Below are 12,644 nucleotides of genomic sequence, written 5' to 3' on the forward strand. Positions count from 1 at the left end.
ATATCGCAATAGACAGATTTTAATCTAAGTTTAAGTATGCATAATATACTATTTATTATGTATGTTCCAGCGATATATGGGTTTAATTTAGATATCTTTATTTAATTTAAACCATTAAAATTAATTGTTTGGTAAGTTTTCTGACTACACCACAGATTAGATACTAGTTACTAGTTACTACTACACCTCAAAGTAATGCAAATAAACTATTTTGCTCTAGAATTTGACCCATTTGAGGACAGTTTTTTTTTATAGTATTCTGTATGTTACGCTCAAAAACCGAAAACGCTACGTCGGTTTCCTTTATTTTTTCGTTGTGAGCTTTTTTATCAGAGACACAACGCGAATTATGCGTTGTAGCTCCTTTACTGTGACCATAACGCGTTGTGAACTATTTTTTCGCTTAAAACACATATAATATTTTTTTTTAATTTGCATTGAATTTGGGTCAGTTTCAGTTTTTGGTCAGTTGGTTTCGGCCACATCGATACACATTCATAAGAATTTTAGAAATTGCCTAAATATATTAATGTAGCACATAATGGGTCACGTAATAAATTAAAGACATTGGACAAAAGGTAGGTATTTTCATCAAGGTGAAGGTACACAATAAATAAAACACATTCATAGTAAAAAAAATCTAAAATTTATTTACATAATCACAAAAATAAACAAAATCAATTCCGCTATCTATTTCTATAAAAATATGTTTACATTCAACAGTATTAAAGCTTAAGACATGCTCATTATGTTTCGTGAAGCAATCTTAACACTATAATAATAAAAGATGTACAATACAGTTACATTGAAAAAAAATATTCCATCTCTTTCTTTTGCTTTGAATTGTATGAAACGGTATGTTAAAAAAAAAGTGATTGTGCCAATAGTGTTGTAGTTTTAAGTTTTACAATTCATGTTAATGTATTGACTATGTAGTTAAATATGTGGTTTGAGGTGCATGCCATGTGACTTATTGCGATCCAATTGCGAATTTACTGTTATAGTTATACGATATAAGAGAATACAATAAATTTGTCCTTTTCTAAAAACGTCAGGAAATTGCTATAACGCACCATAAAATGCTGACTAAGAAATATTTTCATGAATGGAAACTGGAAATAATGAGTCAATAAAAAAAAAATCACAAAAACAAAGAACAATATGCGCGTCAATAGTGTGATGACAATATATTTAATATCGCATGTCATCTCTATCGTACATAAGCAATCCTTTTATAATATTTTATTCACTCTAATGCCACTTATATAATATTATTTCGTTATTGGCACGTTATATAAGCATTAACTTAAAAATATCAAAGAATTAAGATCAAAGAAACGATAAAATAATGAGAAATTATGTAAAAATCGTTTAAGAAACGTCTTTCTCCAATAATTAATTTTAAGCTCCAATTTTGTCCGTATCACATAATACCCGTAATTGACAAGATTGAAAATTGAAGTCGTTAAAATATTATATTATGGAATTATTATAAAAAAAAAACTAAAAAATATATGTACAATTATATTATGTACTTGAAAGAAATATCCCGATATTTTGGGATCTTATTTATTACATTTTAGACCGGAGATAATATTTTTGGGCTAAAGTTATTCTATGGTTTGATCACTAACCTTTTTTTTAATTTATCAAGTTTTATCTAAGGTATATAACGACCTTTTCATCCTGAAGCATAGTGTAATTTAAGCTACAGAAATTTATAATTTCAAAGCAAGTCCATTAAATAGATTCAGGTGTTTCGATTTTTTTCAAATAAAATAATTCTTAAATGTGTTTGAATGTACTTCTTCGTGTTGCGTGTATATGAGAATGCTTGTGTGTGTGTATGTGTTGGAAAATGTGCTTGTATTGGGATTGAATGCTTGTACGAATTTTGTATGAATTCTGTATGCGTATATGTGTGATTTCTGTGTGTGCATATGTTTGTAGAAAAAAAATGTATGTGTATGAGAATTAGCAGAATAATTGTGTGATAGTTTGGAGGAACATTTTGGAAGTTTGTTTTCATTTATTGGAAGTGTCGTGGTGCTATACATGGGTATGTGTGTGTGTGTCGATCGATCGAAAAAGGTGTCCGTTGTGTGTGTGTCTGTCTCTATGAGTATATATTTTGTATGTGTGTGTGTTTGCGTGTTTCTGTGAGTACATTGTATGATTTGTATTTGTGTGTGTGATCACTTGTTCCAGCCGCGCCAGATGGAGGCGATGGAAGCAGCGGCCGACGTCACCAGCGAGGGGGCGACTGGAGGACTGCTGCTCACTTCTTCTAACTCCAACTGCAATTGTATAGTCATATTGTATTATCTTGTTATTTAAAGCAAAGTTACCAATCTTCTGTTAGGTGATACGTGATGATTCAAGACCAAATCTAAATAAAATATTTATCGAATTAGATTAAATTTTTGCGAGGATTTTGTTTGAACAAAAATATCAAATATTAAAATTGACTCGAATAAAAAAAAATCACGAAGTTACCTTTAATTTTCACACTTTTACGTTATTAAAGTGAAACTTTTATTACATCGTCTCAAACTTTTTGGTCTGTGTAGCGCATGTCGCGTGTATCGCGGCTGCCGAGTAGGTATACCTACTCGGCAGCCGACCGTCACGCGACATGCGCTACACAAAGCAGTGTTCGGAACCGTTCGAACAGTTTCACTTTTACCGTGGTTTCATAAAACCACACAACATTTTTTATTTATTTATTTTTTCTTGTGCGATAAAAGTGTTTTATCGTGACAGAAGATTGATAATTTTGCTTTATATCCATTCTTAAAGGTCGAACATATAAATGACCACAGCTGGTTTTGTAAAGCATGGGATAAGTTAACTCGATTAGTTAATTTCACAAGTGTTTCTCTGTTTAATATTTTCTAAGTAATAGCTGAGGTGTGACCTGCGCGGAGTCCGGCCAGCACAGGTGCTCGGGCGGCTCGGGCTCGTCCAGCTCGTCGTCCGCACCGAGCGCGCCGGCCCACCACTCGTACGCGCTCTCCGACATGCCCGCCTCCACCCTGCACAGTGCACACACATGATAAACTTCATTTTATATTTACTAGCTTCTAGAAAACTTGACAATTTATATATTTTTTGCCTATGAATTTGAACTAGTGACCAAGTGTACTAAAAATGGACAGTAAATTTGACGCTACAAACGCGTAATCCGTGTCGTGTGATACGCATTACGTATACGTCGCGCATGTTTTGTATAATCCAAGTGTGGAATGTGTTATATGTAGAACGTAATATAAATGTCATATGTAAATGTTGTATGTGTGAAAATGTTGTGTTGTGCGTGTAATACGTTGTGGTATGCATTTTGTAGAATTGTATTTGATACGCGTTTTGATGCGTGTGTGAAGTGTTGTATGGAGTGTAACCAGAAGCGGCTCCTGACAAAATTGTATGGGTGTTCACTTGAAATAAAACAACGAAAATACAATAGCGTTAGCAGGATAATTTATTACAAAAAAATGAGCACCACATTGTAAATCCATACTAATATTATAAATGCGAAAGTAACTCTGTCTGTCTGTCTGTTAGTCAATCACGCCTAAACTACTGAACCAATTTGCATGAAATTTGGTATGGAGATATTTTGATACCCGAGAAAGGACATTCATAGGCTACCTTTTATTGCGAAATATGTGCCACGGGAGAAGCCGGGGCGGACCTCTAGCATAATATTATAAATGCGAAAGTGTGTTTATTCGTTTTAATGTGACATGGCCATGGGTAACTTTTGACAGCGGTGAAACGACTCATACTAATGCGAATTTAACATCAGGGGAATCCGCGGGTAAAGAAAAATATATGAATATTGTTTTCAATAAAAATGATGATGATGATATTGTTCATGAATGCCCAACGACCAGGCGAGTTTATACATTTGCTAGCTATGCAGATACTGAGCCATCTGCGCATAAAGAGCATAGCGTACGGCATGTGGGTGGGAATAGGTGGGTGGTTTACTTTAATCAGTCGTCAAAATTTCCAATTTTAGGAAGATTAGAAAAATGATTTAAACAATAGTTAGGGAAATTTCGATTGACAGAAAAATTACGATAAGTCAGGAAAAATTTCTATAAGTCAGGAAAATTTCCATAAGTCGGGAAAATTTCTATACGTGAGGAAAATTTCTTTTTGCCGCAAAATTATGTAGATAAGGAAAAATTGTATAAGTCAGGAAAATGTTTATAAGCCAGGAAAATTTCTATACGCCAGGAAAATTTCTATACGTCGGGAAAATTTCTATAAGCCAGCATTCTATAAGCCAGGAAAATTTCTATACGTTAGAAAAATTTCTATACGTCTGGAAAATTTCTGTACGTCAGGAAAATGTTTATAAGCCAGGAAAATTTCTATACGTCGGGAAAATTCCTATAAGCCAGCATTCTACAAGCCAGGAAAATTTCTATACGCCAGGAAAATTTTCAAAAGAAAGGAAAATTTCCATAAGTCCGGAAAATTTCTATACTTATAGAAATTTATATATTTTTGGAAAATTTCTATACGTCAGGAAAATTTTTATACGTCGGGAAAATTTGTATAAGTCAGGAAAAATTATATACGCCAGGAAAATTTCTATAAGCCAGGAAAATTTCTATACGTGAGGAAAATTTCTCTTTGCCGCAAAAATTTCAATAAGTCAGGAAAAATCCATAAGTCGGGGAAATTTCGCTAAGACAGCAGAATTTCTATACGTCAGGAAAATTTGTATAAGTCAGGAAAAATTTTATACGCCAGGAAAATTTCTCTACGTCAGGAAAAATTCTCTAAGCCAGGAAAATTTCTATACGTGAGGAAAATTTCTCTTTGCCGCAAAAATTTCTATAAGTCGGGAAAATTTCGCTAAGACAGGAGAATTTCTATAGTGTTGAAACGTATGGCAGGTGTGGTACATGCGCTGACGTGTCATGTTGATACTTATTGTGTGGAGTATGATGTGCGTCATGTTTTTTTTAATGTTTTCTGTGCGGTACCGCTACATACCTGCCGAGCTGCGGCTCGTCCGCCGCGGCGGCCGCAGCGAGCGCGTGCAGCGCCCCCAGCCCGCTGTGGTGCGGCGCGGCGGGCAGCGCGGCGCGCGCGCACACCGCGCCGCCCGCCGCCGCCACGCGCCGCACGGCCCAGCGCCAGCGGGACACGCCGCCCTCCACCACCTCCCTGGAAACCAGAAATACAGATTAGATACACTGCTTTATAATTTAAGATCCCACAACATTGCAAAATTTTGATTTTAGCAAAAAAAAAAAAACGATGAACGCACGAAAATGCTGTGGCATCTCGCCCATTAAGCAGATAAGCTGTAAAAGATTAATTAAAGTTGCGTTTTTATTTTGGAAATTCCATGAGGCGCACAACAACAAGTCACCAAACATTAGTCAGAGCCAGCAACATTTAGACAGTTGTCAGCACTATTGTGACACTGACCCGAGCGCGATGGCGTGCGGCAAGCGCACATCCAGCGTCCAGGCGAGCAGCGCCAGCAGCTGCGCGCACAGCCCGAGCGCCGCGCTGCTGCGGTGCGCGGGGTTCGCCCACGGCGCCACGCCACCTGCCTCCTTGTTCGCTGACGCTGACAAAACATGAATTTTTCTATCAGAGTTTATTAAAAAACATGTATAGAGAAATCAGAGGCAGCTCGTGACAAAATTTTATGGGTGTTCACTTGAAATAAAACACTGAAAATACATGGTGTAAAGCAGTACAATTTATTTAAAAAAATACTTATATAGGAAATGCATGTACGTCTTTCTTTTTGGTGTGCAAAAATATCTTATAACTTTTTTGTGAAAATCAGATATCTGATTAATCAGTCGTTTTTCTATTGATATCATGCACAATGCATTTAAACGGTCCTGTGTCAAGCTATTACGCGTAAAAGGTTTCACTTTATTTAAGGTGGAAAAGCAGCGCTCACTTTCGACCGAGGTCATCGGTATTGTACAAATTAATTTTAATAATTATTACTTTCGACAAAAACCATGTCTAATCTTTTGGAATACGTCAGCGACATCAATGAAGAGCTCGAAAAACAAAATGAAATTCATGCTATCTACACCGATTTCTCCAAGGCATTTGACATGGTTGATCATAGCCTTCTTGTCCAAAAATTGTACCACGCAGGTATTTGCGGCTCTCTGCTCAGATGGTGCGAATCATATCTTCGTAATAGGTCCCAATTAGTTGTACTCAGAGGTTACAAGTCAGTCGCTCGACCAGTACCCTCAGGTGTACCTCAAGGCTCTCACCTCGGTCCACTCTTTTTTCTACTATACGTTAACGACCTAGGTGCCAACATTACGTCTAAGTACCAAATGTTCGCCGACGATCTCAAATTGTATAGGGTAATAAACAACCATGAAGATACTTTAGCATTACAAAACGATATCAACAGCATTACATTATGGTGCGCAAAAAATAACATGTTCCTTAACGTATCTAAGTGTTATCATATGAAATTCACAAGGAAACGTAATCCACTTCATGTAACTTACTCTATTGATAACATTCCAATCGGTGAAGTCACGAACATTCGCGATCTCGGTGTTGTGGTGGACACAAAAGTCGACTTTCGCGAGCACATAGACTCGGTAGCAACAAGGGCCGCACGCCTTTCTGGATTCATCATTAGACAGAGCAAATTCTTTAATGACTCTGAAGTACCAGTATTGCTTTTTAATTGCTACGTACGATCTCTCCTCGAATACTGTAGCCCTGTGTGGAATCCTACTTATGCCGTACACATACAGCGGTTGGAACGGATACAGAAACAATTCCTGTACCACCTAACTTTCACTCACAATCTTTGCCGTAACCTAACGTCTTATTCTTCTAGACTTATGCACTTTAAAATGAAATCGCTTGAAAGCAGACGGACCCTTTCTGATATCGTGTTTCTATACAAAATTATAAATGGTAAAATAGATAATTCTCAATTATTAGGAAAAATTAGCATACATGTACCAAGGCCATTCAGCCGTCCCACTAACATGAAAACGTTTAGTCTTCCCTTTTGTCGTACAAACTACGCTCAACACTCGTCATTGCACCGCATGTGTTTAGCTTACAACGAAAAAGTATGTAATAACGTCGATATATTTAGCGCATCCCTAAATTCATTTAAAAAATTAGTTTCCAAAATTGCATAAATATTGTATTTAAATTGATCCATAATGTTATTTTTCTAAATTATGTTAATATTGTAATAATGTAAATATGTATTCGCGTACTTATTATTGCAGGCTGTGTTCACCTCTAGCACCTATTACTTGTGATGTATCATAGAATAACCATATCTATTTTTGTAGTGCTATGTCCAGTTTGGTGAACCTAATAAAAAAAAAAAAAAACTGACTCCAGGTTACTGACCTCTATGAAGTGTTGCAGTAAAGCTATCGCACCATCAGCGTTATGGAAATCTTCCCTGCTGTAAATAACCACTAGCTCAAGGTACGCACCGTAAGGTCAAGTTCAGTCCGTGGCGGTCCCTTAGCTTTCAATTCAAGCCGAATTTGTAACGTTTTAACACACTTTTTAATGAACGCCACATTATAATTGTTCATTTTAACACTCACAAGTAATAATAACTCATAACTGATAACTACAGGCTATTTCAACACGTATCTTATGATTTTAATTAGAAAACTCCCGAATTTGCATTCGCGCGCGTGCATTGAAGTTGACTCGAGTGTATGTTTATATAGGAGTGGCAACGTCGCGCACAATCGCTGTCCTGTGTACGGGCGCCCGAGCGGTAAAAACGAACCGGCAACGTTTGCGGGAGCGGCGCTCCGAATTTTGCTATTTTTCCATAGAAAATCTTTTGTTTCACGCGCAGGGCACTGGCAAACTTTCTCTTTCACTCCTATTGGATTTCGTATTAGGAAATGTACTAAATATTTTTTCATTGGAGCGCAATCGTGATTGCTCCGCTTCGCGCGTTACATAATACAGTATTATACAGGTGTATGGGATGATGGAATGATATATTCATTGGTATTGACAGTAGTTTTTTACGATTACGATTGATTTTAAATAGTAATAATTAATATTAATAATGAAATTTAGGAGTATGATTTTATTATAATTATTTATGGGAGTTCACTGCTCCTTAGGGCGAGCCGCCTCTGAGAGAAATAATAAATCTAAAAAAAAAAATTGGTTGTCTGTAAAGTCGGTTTACTGACGATAGTTGAACGTGACAACGTCCGATTGTGCTTCTTTGTCGCTCGTTCCGCGCTCTCGCTTGCACTTCAAGCCTTACATGGAACGCCTCAGAGCGAGGTAACGCCGTATGAGTCATGTTTTTTCGTGCGTGCAGCCGGCTCTATCGAATTATAAGCATTGCATCAAATGGTTTGCTGCACGCCAAACAGTATGGTTTCACAAAGGGGCGCTCTACCACTGATGCCGGAGTAGCTCTTTTGTCACATATATACAAAGCATGGGAAAATTCAAAGAATGCTTTGGGGATATTCTGCGACCTTTCTAAGGCTTTCGACTGTGTAGAACATTCCACTCTATTACGGAAACTAAATTTTTATGGTATCAAAGGTTTAGCTCAGGATCTCATAGCTTCATATCTTCAGAACAGGGTACAAACCGTTGTCGTTAATGGAGAGAAATCTCGCGGTGCGCCGATTAACATAGGTGTTCCGCAGGGATCTATCTTAGGACCGTTTTTGTTCTTAGTGTATATTAATGACCTACCTTATTATTTGCAGGATATGTGTGAAATAGTACTGTTTGCAGATGACACCTCATTAATTTTTAATGTGGATAGACATGACACAAATGTTGACGAAGTAAACTCTGCTCTTTTACGCATATCCAATTGGTTTAATGCTAATAATTTACTATTAAATACAAAAAAAACAAATTGTGTAGAATTTATCCTCCCAAATGTAAAAAAGGTGAAAAGGAATATTATTTTAAACGGGGAGGTATTATACCCTGTGGAATCGACTGTTTTTCTTGGTTTGACATTAGATGAGAAGCTTCAATGGGGGGCCCATGTTACCACCACCGCTGCTAAGCTCAGCTCAGCTGCATATGCAGTTAGAAGAATAAGGCATCTCACCGATGAAGAAACGGCTAGATTGGTTTACTTTAGCTACTTTCATAGCATAATGTCCTATGGAATTCTGCTATGGGGCAGGGCTGCAGATATAGAAACTATATTTATATTACAGAAAAGAGCCATACGCTCTGTATATAATTTGCGTGCTCGAGACTCACTAAGAGATCTCTTTAAGAATACTGGTATCCTTACTGTACCATCGCAGTATATATTTAATAATATTTTATATGTACATAATAACGCTTACTTACACACAAAAGTAGGAGATAGACATTGTTATGACACAAGAAACAGAAATAAAATTGAAATGCCATTTTTCCGGCTAGCTAAAGTTAAAAATTAATTTATGGGCCAAGGTATACGCTTTTACAACAGAATTCCTCATAATATTAAAGAGTTTAGTAGTTCTAAATTTAAATCTTATATAAAAAATGTACTTGTCAAGAGAGCCTATTACAGTATTAAGGAATATATGGAAGATAAAAACCCATGGAGGGTTGTCGCGTGAAAACCACAGGACAGTTCTTTGGCATATTATGATAATATATTATGATATTACTTAGGTAATTTGTAAAATTGTAAATCTGACATGATTAAAAAGAGCAACTATGGAGTTTCTTGCCGATTCTTCTCCGTAGATACTGCTTTCCGAATCGGTGGTAAATGTTAAAAATATGTACTTAATGACGTTTCAAAAGTGCTTCTAGAAGAAGTCTAATTGAATAAATAAATGTTTGAGTTTTGAGTTTGAGTTTAAGACGTTGTCACGTCAAAAACAGTTGAACAAGATAAACCCATTTAATTATTGTACAGCCTGTAAGCTGTAGTAGCTGTAAGCAGATCTGATAAGAATACAAAGATTGAATTAAATCTCTCCATATCAAGCGAGTCTTAAAGAAACCTAAAGGATTCAGTTACATACAAATTATGTAATGAAGGGTGTTAAAAATTAAAATGGATTAAGGGCCGATTTTTCAATCCTTGGTTAAAATTTATCCGTCCAATAAAGTTTACACGAACATTTTAACATGTCACCTGTAAACTGTCAAATATGGAAAATTAGAATAAATTTTTGAAATGGTAGTTTAATACATTATTCGATGAATAAGTTTTAATCAACGATTGAAAAATCAGCCCTTAGTAAAGTAAGAAATACATGACTTAAACTTCCTTTTAAATCTGAAACCTGTCATAGCAAACTTACCCCACGCTTGAATACTAGAGTAGTCTCCATCAATATCCACATAGGGTGCTACAATGTGCAGCTGGGGTCTTCGTGGTGGCTCCTCCTCAGCATCATCGCCAACAAACTCCATGTCTTCTATACTGTCACTGAAATTAATATAATCTTTATTTAAATAGTAACATTCAAATTGATTATTCTGCAAACAATTTAAATAGAGATTATAAAGAAGAATAGATAATACATTGCCATAGAAGATTCCAAATAATAAAAAATAATAAATAAATACACTTTATTCAGGACCAAGTAAATACAAATTTATCTTGATAGATATAAATCCCAACAGAGGAATTACAATTACATACTTACAAACAGAGTTACTTTTTATTACACGCTTTATATTAGCTTCACCTGTATGTTTGTAACCGCCTTCTTTGGGCGCGATTTTGACCCACTTTAAACGGCCAGATTTTGTTCAAACTTTGTAGATTTATTGAGGACCGATGACAATACACTAATTTGATAAAAATTTTCTATTTTTTAGTTTGGTTTTCTATAAAAAGCGTGTTTTTTTGTTTTTTTAAACTATTATTATTAGTGTTAATATCTTACCTGGAATCATAACTAATATACACTGGGAAGATATATCTGTTCAGCTGCCGTATTCTGGAGCGTCTCAACGCAGCCAGCGACTGCGCCTGATCATTGTATGTACTGATCTTCTTTTGCAGCTCATATCTCTGTGACTGAGCATGCTTACCTAAACTCGACACTCGCTTTTGATACCGCGGCAATTTCAACCTTAACTCATTGTTATAAGTCACTAAATCACTCAGTTCCTTTTTTATAGCACTGATATTGTTCTTTCTTTGGTCTATTGCTAATCGTAACAAGTCTAACTTGTCTCTAGATCGCTTTGTTTCTGTCACCAGGATGTCCTTCTTTAATTTAGGCGCTAGTAACTTTTCACATCTGTCCAATATATGCTGTCTGTTTAACTTTAATCTCATTAACTTCACTTGTTTGTCAGAGAATCTGAAAGAAAGAATTGATACTATAAATGGTAAGCATTAAAAAATAGACATTAAAATAATTTTTTTAGCCATCAGAACTACTACTACACATTTAATGCTGTCATGTGCCAGTGTGGATTGAATGATTTGATTGTGTTGTTGTTACTGGATACAAATAAGAAAAAATGTGTATTATCTTATAAGAATCCAATTTCAGATGGGCAAATGCATATACAGAAAATAAATCAGTGGAACGTACATTATTTGCATCTATTATCTATTACAAAGCTATATTTAGACAAGAGCTGCATATAGGTCAGGTATATGAACTTCTTCATATATACTTCAATCTTTCTCTGCTGAGAGTCGTATAATTATTTCCTGTTGCTATTATCAAATGTAGGTTACTAGTGCATGATAACAAATCCAAGGAAATATAATTTAATTAAAAATATAAGGCCATATGTTTATTTCCGCAAAGTACGACATGAGTACACATAGTGATGTTATGTTCATTTCAGTTAGTAAAAAGATAGTTCTATCATTAACTTCCATATAGTAATATAAGTTATGAGTCATAATAAATAATATATATGCAAAAAACTTACTTATCTGAATAAGGCAATGATGAGTGCACGAAACTACCACTTCTCACACATTCTGCGCAATAGAAATTTCTTTTAACCGTATAGCAAAGTACACATTTTGTATAATGTCCATCACTTTCCGTGGAGGAAACTCTAAAGTCCCGTGGCGCTTCACTTTCCGCTAAATAACTCATCGCTACACTTTTTCCTATTTCACAAACATTGCAATGCAAAACCGCGATTGGAAATGAATACAAAAACCTGTCACATTCAGCTGTGATGAGTGAAAGGCGTAAATGTCATACAGCGACTTGACATTGACAAATTAAATTGAGCAAATATTTTCCATTTCATGCACTGAGCAGTTAATGATAATATTATCTGAAATATTATTTCTTTATTTATCTTGTATGTTTAATTAATAAGTTAACATGTTAACAGTAAGTTTGTGCGCTATCTAGTGACAGATTGGCGTGCTATTCGCACTCCAGGCACTCGTAATAAAATGGTTACAGTAAACAAACAGATGGCGTAATAATAAAAAACCTGTGTACAAAACGCTGCGTAATGCGGTATGATACGAATCACGTTAACTAAAAAATAATGAATAATTTATACATAATTAAATTATTTTTTTAATATAATATGAGAGTCAGACCCACATATACCGAACCGCAGACAGAGACAGAGACTGTCTACGTACCGAACCTACCAATCTCCGAGACCAATCTAAATTATTTTATTTCATCGTTATA

General features: G+C 35.6%; 1 protein-coding gene across 1 annotated transcript; it reads right to left on the reverse strand.

The window, feature by feature from the left end:
- Positions 1-627: 627 nt before the first annotated feature.
- Atg14 (autophagy related protein 14) lies at positions 628-12,166 on the reverse strand. The gene is made up of 7 exons (XM_089709437.1): positions 11,911-12,166; positions 10,902-11,324; positions 10,311-10,438; positions 5,455-5,599; positions 5,014-5,187; positions 2,918-3,035; positions 628-2,297 (listed from the first exon to the last, which is right to left on the reverse strand). The coding sequence occupies exons 1-7, from the start codon at positions 12,081-12,083 to the stop codon at positions 2,196-2,198; spliced, it is 1,263 nt and encodes a 420-aa protein (XP_089565563.1). The 5' UTR covers positions 12,084-12,166; the 3' UTR covers positions 628-2,195.
- Positions 12,167-12,644: the final 478 nt, after the last annotated feature.

The sequence above is a fragment of the Colias philodice genome, chromosome 2 (assembly GCF_061535455.1).
Source record: "Colias philodice isolate Cphi_HAF_F1 chromosome 2, ilColPhil1 Martin Lab GWU primary, whole genome shotgun sequence".
Taxonomy (NCBI): domain Eukaryota; kingdom Metazoa; phylum Arthropoda; class Insecta; order Lepidoptera; family Pieridae; genus Colias; species Colias philodice.

Coding starts and splice junctions, on each gene's coding strand:
- Atg14 (XM_089709437.1), bottom strand. CDS start 12,083: ATGAGTTATTTAGCGGAAAGTGAAGCGCCACGGGACTTTAGAGTTTCC. Junction 5,188..5,454: donor CCGCACGCCATCGCGCTCGG/GTCAGTGTCACA, acceptor TCTGGTTTCCAG/GGAGGTGGTGGAGGGCGGCG. Junction 3,036..5,013: donor GACGAGCCGCAGCTCGGCAG/GTATGTAGCGGT, acceptor TGCACTGTGCAG/GGTGGAGGCGGGCATGTCGG.